At 39.9% G+C, this 23,891-nt stretch overlaps 1 protein-coding gene and 1 long non-coding RNA gene across 6 annotated transcripts in view; both read left to right on the forward strand.

Annotated features, from left to right (window-relative positions):
- SENP6 (SUMO specific peptidase 6) overlaps positions 1 to 23,891 on the forward strand; it is a 68,273-nt gene that overhangs the window by 20,853 nt on the left and 23,529 nt on the right. For 2 of the 5 annotated variants that reach the window (XM_053381306.1, XM_053381301.1), the window contains exons 2-9: positions 8,641 to 8,734; positions 10,995 to 11,058; positions 11,679 to 11,818; positions 12,256 to 12,357; positions 16,361 to 16,381; positions 20,354 to 20,424; positions 22,153 to 22,298; positions 23,090 to 23,468. In XM_053381306.1, the coding sequence (XP_053237281.1) occupies positions 8,641 to 8,734; positions 10,995 to 11,058; positions 11,679 to 11,818; positions 12,256 to 12,357; positions 16,361 to 16,381; positions 20,354 to 20,424; positions 22,153 to 22,298; positions 23,090 to 23,468 (1,017 nt within the window). Of the gene's footprint in view, positions 1 to 7,954; positions 8,460 to 8,640; positions 8,735 to 9,391; positions 9,424 to 10,994; positions 11,059 to 11,678; positions 11,819 to 12,255; positions 12,358 to 16,360; positions 16,382 to 20,353; positions 20,425 to 22,152; positions 22,299 to 23,089; positions 23,469 to 23,891 lie in introns of those variants that run through there. The other 3 variants (XM_053381303.1, XM_053381305.1, XM_053381302.1) reach the window with 3 other exon arrangements.
- Positions 18,314 to 20,124, forward strand: LOC128410268 (uncharacterized). Its single transcript, XR_008329439.1, has 2 exons — positions 18,314 to 19,766; positions 19,799 to 20,124. It is a non-coding gene; the product is annotated as an uncharacterized LOC128410268 (long non-coding RNA).

Consider the following 23,891-nt stretch of genomic DNA (forward strand, 5'->3'; position numbering starts at 1 on the left):
GGGTGTGTGTGTCGGGGGGGGGGGGAAGGAGAAATATTTCCCATGCAGTTTCGAGGGCTTTCAAAGGGGAGCGTGTGTGTGTGTGTGTGTGTGGCGATGGGTGACTGGCAAAGGTGAATGTTTAGGGAGAAGCTCAAGAGGGTTTTACTTTTTTGTGTATGGCTGTTCGCTGTGGTCAGTTGCTAAGGGCAGTGGCCTGTTTTTCATCCTTCCACCTCATCTCCTTTTCTCCTCCCCCCCCCCCGCCGCTTCTTCGTATTTTCTATTTTAAAGGAAATTAGAAATGTCATGTTGAATATACTGGGAAGGAAGAACAGGTGGGTTGGTGGGAATCCTAAAGTGGGAATATTGCCATGTAAGGTTTCTCTTTTTCTTTTCTTTCTCTCTCTCTCTGTTTTCATACCTGCTTCACTTGGAAAGGTAAGGGAACGACTTACCATATATAGAGCATGATCCTATACGTATTGGTTGGGCCCACTGTGTTACTTCTAGCAAAGTGTAGATAGGGTTTTTAGACTTAATTAGTCCTATTTGTAAAAAGGTAGCTTTTGCAGCACTAAATGTATGAAGTACAGCAAAAAGTTTGCCAAGTACTCATATAATTCGTTCTCATATTGTTCTGTTTCTTTTTAGGGTACAGAGAGTTTAATGAATTGTGCAAGCATGATAGCTTTGCATCCTGTTTCCCCACAGTGATAATGCAACATGCTGTCTTCTAAAAAATACTTTATCTGGGAGATAGATTTCAAAGAATAGTTCCTCTCCTGTTATGCCTATTTTTAAATGGTAGTATGCATTTATACATCACATAATTAGAGAGATAATATATGTGATAATCCTGTCAAACGTATTATTTTTAGTGTTTTGTTCCATAAATCAAATAGTACTGAGGCTTCAAATTGAGAGATGGAGAATGATGAGTAAAAGTTCCTATGCTTTCTTTCATATTGATCTGTTAAGGGAAACACTAATTTATTATAATGTACAAAGAGCAAAATCAATGGCTAGAAAGTAATGTGAAGAATCTCTCCGATACAGTTCTTTGGATGGGTGATGTAGCAGTGCAGTGTCAGAAAATGACACTGCACAATTGATGCAAGCTGAAAGAAAAGGTTTAAGCTTGATCCACAAATGCAACTATCTACACTAGTGGGTGCTCAATATAGAAATGAGTTTTACATGCACAGGAGCCTTTATTCACGTTGCCACTCACAAGAATGGTTGCATGTGTGAATTGAGTCTACTGCTGCCTGTTAAGAGTTGTGTGTTCCAAGTGAATGAAGGCTGCTTACATTTAATATTGCCAATATCTGCAGAAGCTGATTTATTATCAGGACAAAGAAACTGACTAGTTTCTGCTACCCTGCCACAGTAAGTTGGAGCACTGCTGTTTACACATTTGCAATCCCATTTAATAGGTCAGGCTTGCACTCTTGCAACTGTGAATCAAGCTTAAACCTCTTTTAGCCAGCATCTGTAGTCTCCGCAAATTGGTTTGCTTGGTCACACCGGCCAGCTGCTTAAATTGGCAAGATGATGAGGGTGTTGTTGTGATTCTCAAAGAAGTAATCCAGTTTGCTATTCCAGGCCGTATTCTTATGGGGGCATTGTATTGCAGAGTCTTGGTAGGTGTTGTGAGGAATATTGTGGGGGCAGTGATTTTCTCCTCAGTGAGATATTTCCTTTCCACATGAAAATCTGAAAGCGGACATATGTTGTCCCTGTTTAGATGTAATGTTCTCCATCTGATCGCTATGGTCCATCTTATCAGGCTAAGACTGAGTGTTGTGGCAGGAGTCTTTCCTCCCTTTGGTCACATTCCTTAATCCAAAACTTTCTGGGGTTTGTTAAACCACACTATTCCCTTACATCTAAATCAGAAAACAGAGGTTGAAGTGATGACTATAATTCTGGCTTGCTAACCAGAATCAAGCCATGACTTGCAGTTCTTTGAGAAAGGATTATTGGACTAATATTTTTAAAGTCTTGACTGGGTCAGTAACAAGGATACTGAGTGCCAAGAACAGTTCAGAGTATGCCAGCATGGAACGTATGCAGACAAAGCCATCTGTTGCGCCATTATTGGTGATGGTGGTTAAGAACTATGACAACAAAAACAATAGTCTGGAATGTATGATAGGTGATTACTATTTAGATTACAAATTTATTTTATTAGTAATCTCATATATATGGGGTATAACAGGCTTCTAGGTATTGCATTTATACACTATATTTCATTCAGTTCCAGTTAAATGAAATAGTGATTATTTTCAGTCGTGTGCTGAAGGTAGCTAAACAGAATCAAAGCATAAAATAATTACCTTAAATAAACACAAAATAGAAAAGCAAGGCCTGTCCCTTGCTACTAAAATTTGACTATGTCAGGTGGCCACAGCAGGAGTTGCAAATGAAGGAAGTGCTTGGTCTTGTAGTTAGTGTTTTCTTTCACAAGAAAGGGCATGTTGGTATTCTTAAGCCCGATTAACAGTATTTTAAACTTCTACATCTATATAGTTTCTAGGAGATGGCATAGGTCTCAACTTGCACAGCTTTTCAGGCTATGAATACATTTTAGACTTAACTGAACAGCGCACACAATCATGTTATGGGAACATAGTTGCATGAACAAATTTTGACTATGATATGCGATGGTCCCTATCAAAGTGGCTGAGCCATCCAGTGTCAAGAACGTTAGGCATGTTTAATCCCTTCTTGCTATTGTTTCCAATGAATGGTGTTTATTTCCAATAGGAATGAACAAAAATGAGGATTTGGGGCATCAGGATTTTGTCATAAATTTTTTTGTATAGAATAACTAAATAGAGTAAATGTATTTCTATATAATTCCCACAGCAAGCAAGCAATGACTTCTAGTGAGAATGAAACCATTTCTGTATCAATCTCCTATCTTTTACTTTACTGAGCTGCTCCTGTTTATTTATTAATGTTTGCATTATTTAATGACTTCTGTTGATTTCAAAAATTCAGTAGCTTTAAAGCATCACTGCACTTCTGAGTCTGTAAGGAACTTTTGATCATGGGGCACAGGATTCTGGGAAACCCTACATGTAATCAATTTATAAAACCAAGTTCCAAGTGTTCTTTGGTACTTTAGTATGCCCAAGAAACGAAACATAGGATGGAGCTATGTAGATTGAAGCAGGTTCGCTTCTTTGTAGTCAGCATCACCAGGAGCAGGGAGCTAGTTTAGGAGCCCACTCTCATGATCTCTGAAAGCATCCCTTTTACTTCCTCTCAGAAACGTGAGCCAGTGTGGTGTAGTGGTTAAGAGTGGTAGATTCGTAATCTGGGGAACCGGGTTCACATCTCCACTCCTCCACATGCAGCTGCTGGGTGACCTTGGGCTAGTCACACTTCTCTGAAGTCTCTCAGCCCCATTCACCTCACAGTGTTTGTTGTGGGGGAGGAAGGGAAAGGAGAATGTTAGCTGCTTTGAGACTCCTTCGGGTAATGATAAAGCGGGATATCAAATCCAAACTCTTCTTCTTCTCTTCTTCTTCATTCTTATCAGGAAAACTAAAAGGCTACATTTGGTTTGTGGTTTTGGGGCAGGGGAAGATGCCCAGTACTCCTCTATGTAAGTTTTAAAAAGGCTGCCTGGATTTGACCAAAGGCTCTGCTAGGCCCACACCCTAATCTCTGCAGTGGCTAACCAAATTCCTATGGCAAGGCCGCAACTAGAACATAGTCTTCCTCTGCTCATGATCCCCATCAGTGTGTTCAGAAGCATGCTGCCTCTGATGCTAGAGATAATACAGCGCTATCATGACTAGTAACCATTGGTAGTCTTATTCTCCTGACTTTGGATGGCCTTGTACTTCTGACAGTGTCACTGGTCATGAATAATTTCCATTCTGAGGGCAGTTCAGGTGAAGGAACTATTTCCCCCTTATTCCCCTGCCTTTGCCACCAACCTAACAATATCTGAAACATATTTTCTGAGCTAGGTAAGTGGACGTGTGCTTTCCTCTTTAGCACCTGGAGAGAATGCTCACTGTGGGTAAACACAGGGCATAACTATATTTTGAAAAGCTAGTCTGCCGTAGGTAACAAACTTAATGATGGATGAGATCATACTTCATAATATGTAAAAGGAAAGATTTTTGTTGGTAGGATGAGTGGATCTTATATCTAAAAGAAAATGCAGTGTGTGTTTCACATCCCCCACCCCCCACTTTTTTATTTTCTGTGGTTGGTAATGTCTTCCCTAGCAACCATTTCACATTTTGGAAAACTGCCTCCCACTTTGAAAACCATGGCTTTATTACCATTCTCTGCAGTTTGTTGTACGGCAGTATTAATACACTTTGGACTAAAAACTGTTTATAGACAGACTTCCAAGGAGGCGAACAATTTCTAATATTTTCCCCTTAGATATATTTATTTCAGACTTAAGTGAATAAAAGGATTCCATTAGCACTTGCTCTGGTTTCAGTTTTGCTGCTCCTGCAGATTTTTTATCCCAGCTAGGACACTGAATGGCAAAGAAGTGAAATGGGTTCACTGTGGGCAGGGTAGCTAAGAAAAAACACATCTGACAGTGTTCTCTCCACCCTCTGTGTTGTTTAGTAATAAGGACATCAGCAGTTAGAGAACAAGGTGGAAGCCGGTTTCTAATTTACATAAGATGATGTACTGAAGCATGACTAAGAGTTAAATATGACAGAGTGACCTCCCCCTCCAATTCTAAGCAGTTTTCTGCAAAGTCTCTCTTCTCAGTAGTGAAATCTTCTGCTTTAGGATACTGTATGTTCTAGTTCTGTATACTCAGGGCCAGCTTACCTGAAAGAGCACCTCCCCCCTTCTGTCCCGTGTTTCTGCATTGGCTCATCATTTAATCTCATGCTTCTATTTCCTGCAGTTTTATTAGGTCTTTTTATTTTGAGCCACTGGCTACCTAGTTCAAATTTCTTCTAGCCACCTGCTACATTTATGCTTTGTGAAGTTTTTTCAAAGCTCCCATTTTTGCCTCCCTTCTGATTCTCTCACCCAGTGGTGGGTAGCCTGTGGCCTTGCATCATGTGTCATGTGCTCACTGAGATGCTGTGTACCCATTGTTGCTCAATGAACCACCTCTGAGAACCACTTCCTCTTCCACATAAAGTGTATGCTTGGGAAAGGTGTCTACGGATGGGAGGGATTTGAATCAGCTTATATTTGAAGATGAATTTGCGCTTTCTGAAATAATAAGCAAACAAAAACACAGCCATCATTTGAAATGTGCACTTCTCTGAATTTGGCAGTGCAGTTCGCCAGCCAAGCAATATGTACCAAAATTAATATATTAGGGCGGTAAAGTGTTCATATAAATATATTAGTTAAAATAACATGATGCATCAAATTAGGGGAAATGCTTCAAGAATGTGTACATTAGGCAAAATTGCATACAAAATATGTATACCGGTACATATGTATATGTACAGTGGTACCTCCGTTTAAGAACAGTCCGGTTTAAGAACGATTCGGTTTACAAACTCCTCAAAACCGGAAATAGTGTCCTGGTTTGAAAACTTTACCTCGGTCTGGGAACGGAATCCGAACAGTGGAAGGGCACCAATGGTGGGAGGCCTCATTAGGGAAAGTGTGCCTTGGTATAAGAATGGACTTCTGGAACGGATTAAGTTCATAAACCAAGGTACCATTGTATTAGGAAAAACACACATTAAAATGCTGTTAAATTTTCATGAGGCTCTTTCTCCAGAAAAATCTGGATCTGATCTAGAGAGCTGAGTTTAAGATGGTAAAAATGAGAAACCGATTGAAACTGACATATTTGCCTATCCATAGTAGTGTTTCAGAACAGGAACAATGCAATTCTGCAGTGCTACAAACTGCTCACTTTTGGATCTGACCCCACATGACACCTGTACCTGTACACCCAACAGATTACCCTTGAGGGGATGCAGCCACTTTCCTTCATGTTTCTCTTTTTTTCTGAAAACATCTTTCCTCTGAGCTTTCTGTGTTTTAGTTTTTGTTTATCACATACCTCTAGCCTGACCTGTGCTTGCTCCTGTATTCAGTTTAAATCACAGCTAGACTGACTCAATACTGTTTCTTCATAGAAGCTGGATTGTGAATTACTTTATTTCCTGAGTAGCTAAGCATTCTGAATCCTCACATTTAATTCAAATAATGATCATCAGATGATTTACCTGCATAAGTGCAATGCAATACAGAGTACATTTAGTTCTCAGCAGTAATTGAGGAACATGATACTAATTCATATTCTAAAACCGTGGCATTTTCTCTCTTTGCATTCCTAAGGTGGTATGCATGCTAAGGTGGTGTACATTCAGCTATTATATAGAACAGTGAGAGCTTCCTCTTCATTACTATTACCATGGCAGTAGTCCTGAACCAGCAGTTGTCGTTTTGATATATGTATGCACTAATGTGGATTGAAGAGTCTCAGTTGAGTGGTGAAAATGAATAGCCCAGATGGAAACCAGTTACTATTCTAATAATGTTCCCTCCTAAGGATAAAATAAAGTACTGAAGAAGGGGACTGATTATTAAAACTAAGAAAATGTTATTGAAACAATGTGATTTGACACTGTGGAAGGAGGTATCCTTTTGTTATTATTTTTCTCTTGAAATGGAATCACAAGTGGATATGTATATGTATTTTGCCTACTAAACATTTCTTTTAACTATTAAGCAACAGCTGTATGTGCATCTGTTGCAGTAGTTGTTGGGAGCCAGTTTTTTCCCTTTCAGATACTGTTTAAAGTGCTACAGAAACCTGAAAACCTGGTTGATCAGAGACCACAGCAGGATAGAAAAATGATTATGTATATTATGGGTAATAATAGCTGTGCAAGAGTGCTTCAGAATCTTGTAAAATTATCATATGTATGCAGCCTAATTTGCCATGGTTGCAGTGAGCAACTTTATTAAGCTAAAAGTACAAATTGTACAAAATACTTGGAGACTCTTTGATTTGTATGAGTCCCCAGGAAAAAGACATGTTTGAGGAAATGTTGGATTTTGCTGTTGTATAGATTTTTAAGAATACTTCATGAATGAATCTAATTGGGCATGAGAATGAATTTTATCTGTAGTGAGAGTCATATGAATTTAATTTCAAAATCTGAAATAGCACTGTAATGTACTTGAAACACTGCTTTTGTGGTAAATTGCAAGAATTATAAGATATATTAATTAACCCTGATATTGTAAAAGACAGTGGCATCGCAGATAGAAATACATAGAGTGAATATTCTTTTGGAAGGTTTTTTGGATGCCACATATAGTCCCAACTAGTGTGGAGTGCCCAGTGCTGCCCATAAATTTTTAGAAACCAAAAATATATTGTGATTTTTAAATGGATGGTATAATTTGTGAGTTTGGATCCATTGTGCCCAAAACTGGGTGAAATTACACCAAAGTCACATTTTTGTCCGCCATTTTGATTCAAAATGGTGCCCGACAGAGACTTCTATCCCCATCTCGAGAATCCTCATGTTGAATTTGGTGAGAATATTTTGAGAGGCAATCAAACGTATGCCCCAAAACAGGCAAAGTCACACCAAAGTGATGTTTTGGTCAACCATCTTGATTCAAAATAGTGGCCAGCATCCAAATGGGGATAAAGGCCACCACCTTCAACCTTATACTGAGTTTGGCGACAGTATCTCAAGAGGCATCTGAACACATAGAAAACAAGCAGACAAACCATTTAGCAAAATACATACAGTGGTACCTCGGGGTTACAAACACTACAAACTCCGCTAACCTGGAAGTAGTACCTCGGGTTAAGAACCTCAGCATGAGAACAGAAATCACACGGTGGTGGAGCAGCGGCAGCGGGAGGCCCCATTAGCTAAAGTGGTATCTCAGGTTAGGAACGGTTTCAGGTTAAGAACGGACCTCCAGAACGAATTAAGTTCGTAACCAGAGGTACCACTCTAGTAGAGATAGAGAGCATTGTTGGTGACACTGAAATGGAAGAATCCCAGTACCTTTTGGAACCTCCATTGTTTAGCAGTGTAGTCTTGGCAGTTGTACCACCCCAGTTTTTAAGAAAAAAATGATATCCCCTCCACAGAAAAGTTTGTAAATATCACATTAGAGTTTTCAAGCATTCTGTGCAGCGCTGTGAGTTCTATGATTATCATTTGGAAGCAGATGTGGATCAGCCTTTTAGACCCATTAAGTTCTAGCAGTTATTTTGTCATTAAATCTGCTACAATAAAACGTTCCACTGTTCACGAAAATAAACCTTAAGGTTTTTATTGAAATAATACTGTTAAACATAACTTGCTTTTTAAAAACCTTCTCATGACAGTAACGGAATTCAGAGTGTAACTAAACATTATTGCTATCATCAACATTATGTTCCTGACTTTGGTTTACATCAAGAATGAAGGACCTCAGGCCCTGGGGTGACATGGGATCCTCCAAGCGTCTCTATTTGGCCCTCAAGACTTTCCCAGGTTTTGCACCTCCCTGTCCCTGTTCTGCACTCTCCTTAAGTGGTTGTTTCAAATGTTCAAGGCTGATAAATAGAAAAGTAAAATAGTGTTTAAAGTATTGTGGAATTGTTAGCTGTAATTTTTCCTTTCTTAGTATGTGTTGCTTGGAACCTGAACTGATTTTAACTTATTTTTGTTTCAGCTTTGGATACATCACAGTCCAAGCGAGATGGAGGTTTCAAAAATACCTGGGGCTTTAATTGTTCAGATGAAAGTGAAGGAGATGCAGAAAAAGAGTAAGGATACCTTAATCTAGGGTACAGAAAGTAAAATGTGGAACGTTACAGTAATTTGAAAACTGAGCACCCCTTCAATTCTAATTCTCTAAAGTGGAAGTGTTCTAGAGGGTCACTAATTCATACGCACAAGAGGGTCACATTCATGTAAGGTTTTTCTCAGGCTAGTTATTGCCTAAAGATGTTACGGATTATTCCAGAAGCAAATAGTAGGTTTCTTATTTTTAATCTTTAATAACTAGAATCTTGGGGAATTAGTTCAGTTATTGAGCCTACCTAGCTCAGGTTAAAACAATCGAGTCAGGAACATTTGAAATGTTTTAAATAGCAAAATAATTCAAATTTTTTTGGCACTTCTTCTAGAATAAAAAAACTTGAAGGTCATATAGAAACTTCATTACATGCATGCTGTTATGTGTCTCTTGAGATGGCTTTCCACCCTACCCTGTCCTATTTACCTAAACTGAAGACTACTGTCTTGCAAACTTCTTAGTTTGGAGTCTTATAAAAATCCTGGCTTGGAAAGTTTATAGACAACAAATTCTTCCATTCACTTATCTCCTACAACACTATATATTTATGGGAGTATATCATTTTTTTGAATTTTACTGATTGGGGATGAGTGGTAGACTGACATTCAGCCTCCTTGCTTAATAGACTGGTGGAGAAGAGTTATGGAACAACTACTGGTAAGCGAGCTAATTATTTTTGTTAACAATATAATTGGATTTGGTCTCATGAACGTTTAAAAATACTAATACAATACCAGGGTGAAAAAGTGACAAGTGAAACATAACAACAGATAGCTGGATCCCACGCAAAGGATAGGTGATTCTTTTTCTCTCACAAATCTCAAAGTCAGGTGTGTTCTATACCATATGACACTTTCCTCAGAGAGATAATCCTGTAAATAGGAAGACATTTATACTTATGAATTTTGGCATTTGTGTGTATAGGCCAGTGTACACAATGACTTCCTGATGTGTGCACATGGTAACATATGCTGTACATCTCCAGTGATTGCGTGCACATTTTTCTTATATTAGGATCATTCCTTTAAAAAAAAAAAGGTCATGTTTGAAGCAGTCATGACATCCCCTTCTAATATACCACAGTTGGTACTCATTTTGGGTGCTTCAGTTTCAGAATAATAGTACTTATTTGTGCACTGTGCTGCTAATTAACAAAAAGAATTTTGTGTTTTTATTTTCAGTAACTTTCTCGCAGACTTCTAATGTTTGTGTTTGCTCTTGCCCAGGTTCTAGTGCTTCATTTCCACCATCCTTTTATACTGCAATTATTTAGAAAAGAAAGGAACCTAAATCATAGCATAGATGCAGAGAATTGTTTAGTATCAAAGTTTAGGAACAGTGGATGTTCTAGGCCCAAGTGGTTGTATCAACTGGATCTTGAAACCCAGTTTCTGTTGAGATAACAATGAAACCTTTTCCCAAGAATGCAAAAACTGTCTTAGTAGGATGAGATCAGCATGTTTTTGCGGCCCCCCCAAAAAAGTCCGCTAAAAACTGAGCATGCTGTAGCCATGGAAGGTTGAGTGACAGATAAAATAAAAAGGGTAGGGAGTGGAATGGCAGAATCCTGGACAGAAGCACTCTTACTGGGATACAAGGATGCATTTTTCTGCAGTTTCCACTTGTATTAATTCTATTCTTCCCTTGTAAATGCAATGGATGTACTAACTCTGGGAGGAATACTATTTTTTCTAGGTACCTAGCATGGTGCCAAGAAGATTTACTGTATATTCCAAAAACAGAAGCACAACCTTCAGTGTGAAATACTTTGATCTACACACAAATGGTTAACAGCTACACATTTATTGCTGAGCATTCTGAAGAGAATCATATTTAGATTTACTGCTAAATTGTACTGCCTCTTTACAAGCAAATGTTCTGGTTACAAAATTAGTTTCAGGTCTAGATCTCAAATTCTGTGTTTGCTTAGAACAATGTCCATAAAATCCATACAAAAGTGGTACTGTGAAGCCATCTGCTAAAGTATTTCTACATATTACCAGGTTTGTAATACTATTACTGACATTGTATTTCCCCCTGTCTTTTGTATACACTTTATTTTGAGGCAAACTAGCACCAAAATATTTTAGAGGAAAGTGTAAACCACGTGATTGTTTAACAGATTGAGAAAACATTACTTGGACCTTTTTGCAGTAGTTGTTGAAACCCTGTTTGCTATTATTGAATTACAATATACATATTTTGTTTCCTGTTCTTTGCCTGTTAAGTGAAGCCAGTCTGCTGACTGTGGATGAGAGTGATGGAAGCTGCAGTCCCACTGGTGGGAAAAAAGTGAGTATTTATCAAATATAATGTACATGAAAATGCATATTTTATATTTCACATTGAGCGAAACATTTCAGTATGTCACTTTTTAAAAAAGAAGTTCTAATATGAGGAGGTGACTGCTACAAACTAATGCAGTGTGTATGCCGCTAAAAAAAGAGCACACACATGCTTTCTTAAACTTTATCAGCAACTTACTATATGGCCTTGCAGCTTTGGAGCTTTGGCAAAGTGGAACTTTTGGCTTCTTGTGTGTGTGTAAAAACAATAAACAATCATTGTTTTCCTGCAAAGGAACACAGTAAATAGTAAATCACTACATTCTCTCATATTTAAAGTTTGCAACATAATTCATCTGACAACCAGTTTCATTTGTATTATTATCACAGGTGGCAACTGTTTGTGTGGGAGTTCTGTTCCTGGCCCCCAAGTGCATTGGCAGAGTGTGCATGACCCCATCCCCATCCCCTGTTCTGTCCTCTTCCAGGTCCAAAAGGAATTTTGTGTTGGCTGTAGGTGTTTGGAGGATTGAGAATATCTTAGTATTTGAAAGCTTAATAAAAATGTAAAATGTCTCCATCTGAGAGCTGCTGCTTTGTAGATTAAGCTTTTGCTAATTGTTTCAGGTGCTGCGATTTCACTCAGGAACTATTGGTGCCAGAGGTGATTCTATGAGAACATATGCTAGACGAAGCAAAATTGAACCTGGTGCTTTAAGAGTAACCCCAATTGGACTCAACATGTTGGGAAGCAGCAAGAAATTGAGGTATAGTGATTCCTAATATACTAAAAATTATTTAGTAAATGGCTTGTTTCTGGGGGAAATAGTGATTGTGAGAATTCTGCTTGTGAAAGGACCTTAAGTTTGTTACATTTGCACCTTTGGAAAATAGATTTAGATGCTCTATTTGTAATATCCAAGTGTTGTTGTGGACTAAGACCTGGAATCTTGACTATGATGGACTATGATGCTCTATGGAGAAGGAGGATTGCACCCACTAGTTGCAAATAACTCATCATTTCTTGCTGCAGCTGGCTAATCAAAAGTGTCAGTGTAACTATGATTAGGTAGCATAGTGGAAGTGCTGATTCAGGTATCACTTAGAAAGTGAAGTAATGGAGGAGTTTCTCTAAGCAGACTTATAATTCTTTCCATGCTGTGAATTTTAACATTTTTTTCTTACCTGTTTTTTCTGTTTGCAGTGAAAATGTTCAAAATATTCCTTGTTCCGCAACAGTAGTACAAGCTAGACGCTGTCACCATGCTCATGCACAAACATCTTTAGTAAAAACAGCAGCACAAAGGTAAGACTTAAAGGACATACTTAATTTCTCTAGTGAAAAAAACAGCTTTGTACGCTGTGGGTCTTTCTTTAAATATCTGCTTAGAACTGAGTAGTGTTGGGGGGACGGATCATGCACACCTCTGTGGGGAAAGAGTTCCACAACTTGGAACCACCATAGAAAAGGCCTTGTCTATAGCGCCAACCAACCAAATTGTCCTAACAGGTGGCCACATGAGTCGTGCCTCTGAGGCAGGTCTCAGTGCCCAGGCAAGTTCATATAGGTAAAGTTGATCCTTCAAATAATTATCCCAAATAATTTAGGGCTTTAAAACCAAAACCAGCATTTTGATTTGGGCTCAGAAACTGGTAACCAGTGCAGCTGGTACAGAATCAGTGCCATACTCTGTTAATCTTGCTCCCACTTACAGGGCAGCAGTATTCTGCACCAGTCGAAGCTTCCAAACAGTCTTCAAAGGTGCCCTTGTTGATTGCATCACCTAAGGCATGGCTTTGACTTGTGAAACACTACTTGATAAGAAAAAGGATCTATCAGAAAATATACAGACCTTACAAAAATGTAGAAACTTTGAAAAAGGGTAGTGCTGCCATAGTGGGTTCATCATGTGCTGAAACAGCACAAAAGTCACTTAGATTATCTGAGAATTTAAATTGTATGTATTGCAACCAGTCTAAGAGGTTCTAGAATATTTTGTTCCTTATCTGGCTAGGGGCTAAGATAGAGTAAGTGAATTAGGGTCTTTTCTAGACCAAGTAAGTGGTACGTAGTATAACTGCATGGCGCCCAATGAGTTGTACTTCTAAGGCAGCCACAATGAAGCATCACTGGGGAATAAAGACACCGCATCTCTTGTCATCTTTTACTTACTTCTGTCCTACTTGTATTATTTATGGGTCGACCCATACATGGAACTCTCCGTTGTTAAAGCTTTGAGCTTTCACCAGCTTACAGTACTCATTTAACAATCTAGAAGAAGAAATATTTTGAGCACCGAAGGTCCACCAAGCTCAGCCTGCTCTGCTTCCTGTGTCTGTGGTGTAGGCTTTTCATCTATACCTTTCCTTACCCTGACCGAATCACAAATGTGGATATTGTATGATAATATGCCAGGTCCTGAACTTGTTAACCACACTTGAGCCTTAATCTAAAGTCTGACCCTGTGAACCTCAGATATGGGGGCGGGGGGGGGGCAGCAGTGACATGGAAATTTGATAAATAAAATAAAAATGTTTCTTATTTAAAGTATGGTTGATTGTGCAGTCTTCCTACTGCACCATGGGTTTTAATAGTGCATTTCTTAAGGAATCAAGGTTTGGACTTTGAGGGAAATAGTTTTGAGTTTTGCTTCCCTAGATGAGGTTTTTTTGTGAGACAGAAGCTCCCAAACTTTATGTGGAGGATGGCGATGAAGTAATAGAATATTCCCTCCTCTTCTTATATATATTTTTAGAAACTAAAATAAAGGTAACAGCCCTCATGTACCCACCCCACACCCCACAATTCCATGCTTATACCATGTAAATAATGCAGTCAGACATTAAGTTTGTAAATAGTTTAAAATTTAGGTAACTACTCCCTATCTTAACAGATTTTCCCAAAGTGAGCCATGGGTAGCAGCTGGTGAGGGGACAACACTGTCATTTGCACCACAGTATTCTGTTTGTATACTGAGGGGAAATTGTTACTGTATCCTACCAAAATACAGTTGAGTGGTGTAAGATCCCCAAACTTCTTAGGCAACGGTAGTCCACCAGTTACTTAGTTTCACCTGTGTACTATAACAAGTGCTCCCAGGCAACTTGGGATATGTCCACAACTTATGCCATACGCATCTATGACTTGTTAGTCATGACTAACTTAAATTACATTGGTTTAAATAGATCTGGGACGCGGGTGGCGCTGTGGGTTAAACCACAGAGCCTAGGACTTGCCGATCAGAAGGTCGGCGGTTCGAATCTCCGCGACGGGGTGAGCTCCCGTTACTCGGTCCCTGCTCCTGCCAACCTAGCAGTTCGAAAGCATGTCAAAGTGCAAGTAGATAAATAGGTACCGCTCCAGCGGGAAGGTAAACGGCGATTCCGTGTGCTGCTCTGGTTTGCCAGAAGTGGCTTAGTCATGCTGACCACATGACCCAGAATCTGTCTGCGGACAAACACCGGCTCCCTCGGCCCATAGAGCAAGATGAGCACCGCAACCCCAGAGTCGGTCACGACTGGACCTAATGGTCAGGGGTCCCTTTACCTTTAAATAGTTCTACTCTAGGCATGACCAAGCCTGGATTCAACCCACAGAAAAGCAGAGTGAAACATTCAGAGTGAAACTTTTCTTTTCCAAATGATATATTCCTGATAAGAGTTTCAGTAAGATTAACAAAACTTATCTTCTCTTGAAATTAATTGAGACAGAATCCCCAAATTTGCATCATATATTGCTTTTGTGACTTGAGGTTTGGTTGCCTATGCAGCTTGAATGTCATATTTAGAAAGTTTTTTAAAAGTTTTTTATGAAGAGGCAAAAGGATAAATATTTTTAAAATGGCAACTTTGTCAAATGTGAATACACCATTGCCAGACATTTTGGAATAGAAGTGTTACTTTGTTCAGATTTTTAAAATGCTAAATACCTGGCTTAGAAACGAGGTATGTTGAGGCTAAGGGAATGGAAACTGACAGAGTACGGTGCAAGTCTTTGAAAAAGGATGCAGGTGTAGGAAGCAGGGGTTGAAAAGATAAGACAAGATGGGAACTAAACAAAATAAAGATGGCAAAGCCTGGGAATAAGATGGGGATGTTGAGGCTCAAATGGGCATACTCCATTGTGCCTACCGTATTTTTCGCCCCATAGGACGCACTTTTTCCCCTCCAAAAATGAAGGGGAAATGTGTGTGTGTCCTATGGGGCGAATGCAGGCTTTCGCTGAAGCCTGGAGAGCGAGAGGAATTATTTTTACCCCTCTCGCTCTCCAGGCTTCGTGCAGATCTCCGCAAGCCGCGGGAGCCCGCGCTGGGCTCCCGCGGCTTGTGGAGAGTTGCCTGCATGCCGAAGGCAGCGCGCCCAGACTTCGCGCACCTCTCCGCAAGGCGCGGGAGCCCTGTGCTGGGCTCCCGCTGCTTGGGGAGAGTTTCCTGTTCTGGGAGCTGGGGTCAGGGGAAGCTCGGGCTTCCCCTGCCCCAGCCCCGCGCCTGAGGGGGAATACATTTCTTTTCCTTTATTTCCCCCCCAAAAAACTAGGTGCGCCTTATGGGACGGTGCGTCCTATAGGGCGAAAAATACGGTAATTATTTAATCCTATTTTTACCAAACTTTTCTACAAACCCAACCATGTGAACATGTGGGCCTTGCTGCCCAACATGGATATTCCTTTTCATTCTTTCTTCATATAATATAAACACAAGAAATTGATTGCCCCCCTTTCTCTTTCTTTTCCCCACTTTTTAAAAACACTAAGGAATTATTTAGACCTGGAAGAAGGCAGATTCATGTGAGACCTGAATAGGAAGTTTAGAGACAGTTGCTTGAATGTGATCTGGTGCATGACACCATATGGCCTAGATGCTGCTGCATCATAAAATCTTCTTTGTATGTGTTCCCACTATTTAGTGGACATCTCGCTAGGATCATCTTAATAGTTTGGCCTTTAAATTCTTAGCAAAAGGGACTCAATGGTTATACAATAGTGTTAATGAATGTTTGTTATGCTGTTATTTAAATAACCTTACAGAACTATAATATGCTGACACAATACATTCAGTTATATTCTGACATATATTCTAGGGAGCATTATGCCAGTAACTGTTGACAGACTTGGAATGATATGGTATTACACAGCTAAAAAGTGTGATCTTTTTTGGCAAATTTAGATGCTAAATGCTACTTACAGCAAAGAGTTCAGATTTAATTTGAATATTGGATATCCAGATACAGATTTCTTTTTTCAAATCTACTGATGTTCTACAAATTAAGGGCTTTGTATCTTATTATATTTTTCTCTTTCATATTTTAAGCAATCTGGATCGAAAAGAAAGGTAAGCTCAATGGTGACATGAGCATGGTAATAAAAATGTGGTGGAAATAATGAAGTTGTGTCTGATAGCTAAATCCCCACTAGCAAGCTTAATGGTCAACATTGATGGAAAAAACTATTTTGCTAGAATAACAATTGGTGTGTTACCACACATTTAGCTGTAATGATTTTTTTTTTTGTTTAAATTGGTGTGTTTTCTTGACTAAATACCTGTGATACATGTATGCATACATCTTTGTGCACTACATATGTCCATCTATGTAGCACAGGCATTAAGGCAGCAACTCCACTTAACTGGAAGCACGCACCATTGAATTAAATAGGACTTTGTGAAGACTTTGTTAGGATTGCACTGTTAGTCAAGAAAACAGTGTTCTGTGACATGCCAATTTAAACAGAAATTCCAGTGTAGCAAAATGGGTAGCAATATCTTAAATGCAAGATCTTGCTTGCTGGTTGTGGTGGGTGGAGAAGGAGAAATGTGTCTCCATTGAGATTGGACAGAGGATGACATTGGCCAGGGCAAACATGCAGGAGGTTTGGAGCAAGAGAAGGTACGGCTTCAGAAGGAAGGTAAGGGAACTTGGGACATATTACATCCTTGTGATCTAGCTCCAAGCCCACACCCATGCTTAAAATTATTACTGGGTCTACCAGAATGGGCGTTATTGCTGGTAAATGCAAAACTGACTGCCAGTAAAAAATCAGCTAAGAGACTTGGCTGAATGATTCAGAGGGCTCAGTTTTTGTCCTATATCATCCTGGACTGCTACTCTATCCAGCACTTGACTTGTGCAGATCATCAGGGTGGGTATAGAAAGGGTTGCAGTCACTTTTTAGGTGTATATTTTTGTCTTTTACAATCATTTGGTGTTAATTTTTAAAGCTAGAAACTGCATGGGTCCCACTACGTAAGGGACAGTGTCTTGCCATGCCACCCTTCCTGTCAGTTAATATCAACAAGGGGAGTCCTTGCTCTAGATCTCCTGATGGCAGGTAGGCCATTCTGTGAGACCATGAGCTGGGCCTGTTCTGTAGTTATTTAGGCAGTTCTCTTTCTACTATGGGAATTTCACATTCACAGATGTTTCAACCTTGATTGGATTTAGAAAGAAGAAGCATTTTAGTATGTGCCTTGGTTGGTGCGGTGGAGCCTTTACACTAGTATCCTAGAGGTGGGGTGAGATAGTGTGTTGGTGCAAGAAACCATTGGAGCCATTGTGCAAGTTGTTTCTTTACATAGTTTATATAAGAGAGAGAGAGAGAGAGAGAGAGAGAGAGAGTGTGTGTGTGTGTGTGTGTGTGTGTGTGTGTGTGTGTGTAGTTGGATTATAAGCAGAACTGATTTGCAACATTGTGTTTTCTGCTTTAGATTTATTTAAAGCAGTATATGAAACAAATATACACAATATTACTCTTGTTACACAAAAGTACATGTTTGGCTTGTTTTTCCACTTATTTAGGAAGGGAGTATAGTGGATAAAAATAGCATTTTTCCTTTATAAATTTTCAATAGTCAGAGTTATTTCTGTCAGGAAAACTGCACTTTTGATTTTTATTCTGAGGATATTTATCTTATACATTTTATAATAAGGACAGAACATTACTGCAACTTCCTTGTACATGGGAACTTCTTTCTTTTATACATGTGGATATGTGTTAAAAATGAGAGGGCAGTTTAAAAAAAACAGATAAAAGGGAGAAAGAAAAAAAAGTGAATAGAAAATGAGTAATAATGTAGTGGTATTGTTGAAATGGAGGCTTGTATATGTAGTTAAAAAGGGTATTGGTGAAGGTCCCTGCGTCAAGGCTAAGACAGCAGTCCCTGGAAGTGGCCTCTGATGGTTCAGGCCTCCTTTGTGGGTGCCGCCCTTACAATTCTTAATAAAATTAATTATTTTATTTATTTAATTAATTAAAAGGGGATAAAAAATAAAAATAAAATAAAAATCCTAGTCTTAGGATCCTTGTTGTGCCCATCTCTGGCAGCCAGCAGCACCCACATGCCAGCAAGTGAAGGTCTGCGCTGTGCCTTGGCTTTCCTGGGTGAACCCTGGCATGCATTTCTCAGTTGGGCACCAGCCTGCTCATTTTGCACCAACTCTCTACCGGTCCCCTCCTACCTTTCTCCCTTGGCGGTTGCTATGGCAGCGATGGCAATTGGTGGGTGCTTGGCTGGGGGGGTGGGCTGCTGTGCTTTGTTTTTAGTTCAGCTCTGGAGCCTCCGGGCCCTGGAGCTCCACTGAGTTGTTGCTGGGGCACTCTTGGTCCCAATGGGGTTGAGATTGTCAGGGGAGTCCCGGGGGCTCCGTGTGGCCTCTTTGGTTTCTGTGGTGAGCACTCCGACTCTCCTTGGATCATGGTGGCGGCAGTGGCTGTATTAGTGGTGCGGGGACCAGTCAAGCAGTGCAGCTGGTGCTGCTAAGGAGCTCTGCAGGGCCGTGGTGCCTCGCCATCTTGCCTCTCCAGAAGTTCTCACATGTGAATATGTTTTGATGTGGTTTGTCTGACACACTAAGCTACACCTTGACTTAGAGAGAAAGCACAAATGTGCTTAGATAAGCCAATGTATGGCATAGCATGTGGGCCAAACCAGGACTAATGGTTAAGCTTTATCCTTGTTAACCACAAGCTGAGATTTGTTCTCAGTAAACCACACTAAGCTGCTGTCCATTTTATTAGAACTAAAATTGTTCTATGTACCTCCCTGAGTTTTGTTCAGGCAGAGGGAATCTTCAAATCATTGTTTTTTTCCTAGTACTTGGGTTTGTTTAGGCAGGGGTTTCATTGTGACTGCTCATTAAAGATTACTAATACTAAAGTGGTAATTTATGTGACTTGTTAATGGAATAAAACAACTTTATTTGAGAATTTATTCTAACCACCCCTGCTGGAACTAAGCTGAATGAATTTATCCTGTGGCCAGAAATAGCAACATGTGCACTATGGACACGATGTCATATGTCTTATACATTACTTCTTTAGATGTTGGACAATTATTAAATATGAGAAAATTTCAAGCAGGAATTCTGTTAAATCACTTAAGTGGCTTGAGGTAGAAACTACAGTAGAGCCAGCTATATAAACATGTCTATCTTGCAAATAAAAAGATATGAAGTATTAAAGGCTGTGTCAGACACACAGTCGCAAGAGAAAACAGCCACATTTTATGCAGTGAATTGAGTGAAAAAATTCAGAAGCTTGATAAAACAACATATCACTTTCTGCATCCATAATAGATCAGTTGCATATTGGCCACTTCCCACAGTGGGCCTGCAACCTGTGCTCACTTTACATATACTATTGCAACATACCACGTGTAGAGAGAGAATAAATAAATAAAACACACACACCTGTGCACCAAGTCGGTTTTCCTTACTTCCTGGGTACTGGGAAGGTCGTGGGAGACCCTTACCAGGTTCTGGTAAGTAAGCATTTGGAAAATTAACAGGTATTTGGAAAATTAAAAATATGCTGCACATAATCAAATTTTAGCTGGGCTTTATCAAGACAGTAGTAGTTGTAACAATATTAAAAAGTTCCTTCCAGTAGCACAGTAGAGACCTCTAAGGTGCTACTGGAAGGAACTTTTAAATTTTGTTTTGACTACAGCAGACCAACACGGCTACCTACCTGTAACTCCTAGTAGTTGTAGTCTTTCTGCTAAACTTTTAGTTTGCAGTGCTGTATGATGGATACTTTTGCAATCAGAAAAGTAGTGTGTATATGGTTACTGCATTTTTTGGGGGAGATATTTCGTTAAAAACGCTGCAAAACTTATCTTTTCTCATTTATCCTGACTATTCATTTGTTTGCATTGGAATTGTGTTTGAATATGCACATTTATTGTTTTAGAACATGGCAAGCTTCAATATTCTAAATTAAGATTTCTGCAGTGTTAAATCTTTTGTTTTTGTTCCATTTAAATAAGCCATATATTTTCTGAATACAGCTTCTAATTATTTTCCCCCAGAAAAGAATATCCTCCTAACATCCAGAAGATAGAAAATGACTATGATAATTTGTCTCGGCTTCAGGAGATGCGTAAGTTTTTTAGTTTGTTTTTACTTCCATTAAATGTCTGTCAAATAGGTGTACATTATATATGGATTAAGTGCATTAACAAATGTCTTAGTAGAAGCACTCTTGATAAAATATGTTAGAATGGCGCATGTTGCCTGCTCTGTCAGTAGCTGAAATGTGTTAGTTGAGCTGACTGGAGTATGTTTTGGTTTCATCAGTGGTCATTAAATGTGCCGGTGATCAGTGGTAGACGTCATGGGAGTGAATAAACTTAAGCTTCATCCAGGTAACACACAGTTGATCAAAGTGGGTAGATTAAGTAGGCTAAATCTGCCTGTTCTAGATGAGATCAAATTATTCTATACTGTATAGACCAGAGTTTGGACCTGGATTTGTTACTGGATTTCCAAGTGGCAGCTGTGGCCTGCAGTGCTTTTTCTTGGCTTTGTTTGGTATGTTAGCAATACATGCTGCAAGATTACACATAGCTGGCCATTGTCATTTGTGCATTGGTTACCTACAGATTAACCTACTGAAGGAGTTTCCAAGCTGAGTTTCATTCTGGTGGTGTGCAGTATATCTGTAGAAATGAATTAAAAATCATACAGTAATAATAATAATAATAATAATAATAATAATAATAATAATAATAATTTATTATTTATACCCCGCCCATCTGGCTGGGCCTCCCCAGCCACTCTGGGCGGCTTCCATAGAAACCAAAAATACAGTAAAATATCACACGTTAAAAACTTCCCTGAACAGGGCTGCCTTAAGATGTCCTCTGAATGTCAGGTAATTGTTTATCGCTTTGACATCTGCTGGAAGGGCGTTCCACAGGGCGGGCGCCACTACCGAGAAGGCCCTCTGCCTGGTTCCCTGTAGCTTTGCTTCTCGCAATGAGGGAACCGCCAGAAGGCCCTCGGTGCTGGACCTCAGCGTCCAGGCAGAACGATGGGGGTGGAGACGCTCCTTCAGGTATACTGGACCGAGGCCGTTTAGGGCTTTAAAGGTCAGCACCAACACTTTGAATTGTGCTCGGAAACGTACTGGGAGCCAATGTAAGTCTTTCAAGACCGGTGTTATATGGTCTCGGCGGCCGCCCCCAGTCACCAGTCTAGCTGCCGCATTCTGGATTAGTTGTAGTTTCCGAGTCACCTTCAAAGGTAGCCCCACGTAGAGTGCATTGCAGTAGTCCAAGCGGGAGATAACCAGAGCATGCACCACTCTGGCGAGACAGTAGGGTCTCAGCCTGTGTACCAGATGGAGCTGGTAAACAGCTGCCCTGGACACAGATTTGACCTGTGCCTCCATGGACAGCTGTGAGTCCAAAATGACTCCCAGGCTGCGCACCTGGTCCTTCAGGGGCACAGTTGCCCCATTCAGGACCAGGGAATCCTCCACACCTGCCCGCCTCCTGTCCCCCGAAAACAGTACTTCTGTCTTGTCAGGATTCAACCTCAATCTGTTAGCCGCCATCCATCCTCCAACCGCCTCCAGACATCAAGCACAGTGCTTACAATGGCTACAACAGGCAGAAAAAACTTGTTGTTCTCTCTCACACACTTTGGGTGAGCAGTAGTTGCTTTCAAGAAGTACCACCTCAGACCTTCCATTTAAACATGGAGCTAGGCAGTTAGAAACTTTCCCTGCTGTTTTTGGAGTGATATAAAGGAGTAAATTAGAGTTACATTGTTCTTCAGCTGAGGACATTGGGAAGTTGTTAATGATTTCACTCTCCCCTTTCAGAAAGTGTGATGGAGAACAGAGAAGAGTCTGACTCAGAGTCAGATTCAGGAATTACGAGGAAGGTACAACTGAAACGTCACTGCACTTTGTATCAGTCCGGTTTGCTTCCATCTCCTGTTACCAAAAAATGTGCAACTCACTTAGAGGTGGGTCATATGGTGAAATTTTCTTAAATTCTGTTAAATTCATTCAGAAGTCGATATTGTTAGAAAGTTAATTTGCATTTTTAGGTCTTGGGCTACAGAATATCTTGTAGTAGTTGTACTTTGGCTGCAGGTGCCATTGCTACCACAACAGCACTGGCACTGTTTTTAGCAGAAAACTGTTGCTTATCAAAACTTAATTGGAAAGCAAAGAACTTGATTTCCCAGTACTGTTCCCCAAAAGGTAAACTTGCTGATTCCTGCTTTTTGGCTTGCACGCACATACATGTACTCTGCTGTATGGAGAGGGGATAGAGTAATGGTAAACATAATGAATATTGATTACGTTTTGAACATCTGCCCCTCAACATTTCTAACATTGCTTCCAAATTATTGAAGATGTTGGGTAGACAGTGATGCTTAGAGGCCTGGTAGGTGAATAGCAAGAAGCTCTGGGGCTGACGGGGGCAAAAGGACATGAGGACTTGGAAACTATGTGAGTAAAGGGCAGAGGTAAAGTAAAATGTGGGTTGTACAACACTGACTTGAGGGAAGACTAGAAGTGGAGGCACAGGCCCAAGTAAAATGATGTGACCTAATAATTTGAGTTATGCAGCCAGGTTCTTGTGGCAGGTTCTCAACCTGAAATTTCAGAAAAAGATTGCTTAGATTTCCATCTTATCGCTTCAAATCTGCCTAAGCCTTATAGGATGTCTAATGTGTTTATTTTGAAAATGTGATCAAAATAAATACAGCTGCTTATTCTCTCCCCCCACCTTCTTTTTAATCTCTAGGGCTTGGAACAGAATACTTACTCCACTGTTTGCCTATGCGTAGGAAAACCAAATGAAAGTCAGATCAAATGCCAAATGTGTGGAAATTTTTGTAATGGGGGCTTGCAAAGGCAGACCATGCAAAGTGTTCAATTAAATGATTCTTTGGGACCTTTAGCACGAGAACCAATACATGAGAATTCAACAGGGCAAAAATCTTTAAACACAGGACTAAATGCAAAGAAGTTTTATGGATCTTCTCCTGGGGCAGTTTCAGTTGATTTCACAGCGAGGCGTAACATCGGCTCTACTATGTTGCGGCTGAATGGAAAAGTCAGTCCTAAAATTACAGGAAACCTAAGGCAGAAGAGTACAACTGCATCTGATCTAAATGATCCAAGTAAGTTTTAAATCATAGAACAAATAATGCTGGTTGTGTGTGTGTGTGTTACTAAGTTTTTGAAAAAAATGCATACATATAAAACAGCAATTTCAAACATTAAAATACAGAGTTCTTTTGAACCCTTAGCCTTCCTAATAATGCTGGTTATACATTAATTTGTAAAAAGTCCCTCTCTTGGTAGGGAGATTTCTGAGGAGGAAACAAAATGCAAGATGTTGCTTATTGGTTTTGGTGCAAGCAAAGTAGTTCTGGACTTGCCACTGCTTTGCTGGAGATATGAGGAATGCTGCCTTGTGTTCCATGGAAGAAAAGTGGGGTATAAATGTAATTAATACTGAGAAGGTAGGGAGGATTATCACCCTGTAAAACTAGGCTTCTTTAGCTCTGTCTTAAACCGTTCGTTACCTGAAAGGGCTGTGG

The sequence above is a fragment of the Podarcis raffonei genome, chromosome 3, assembly GCF_027172205.1.
Source record: "Podarcis raffonei isolate rPodRaf1 chromosome 3, rPodRaf1.pri, whole genome shotgun sequence".
Classification (NCBI taxonomy): domain Eukaryota; kingdom Metazoa; phylum Chordata; class Lepidosauria; order Squamata; family Lacertidae; genus Podarcis; species Podarcis raffonei.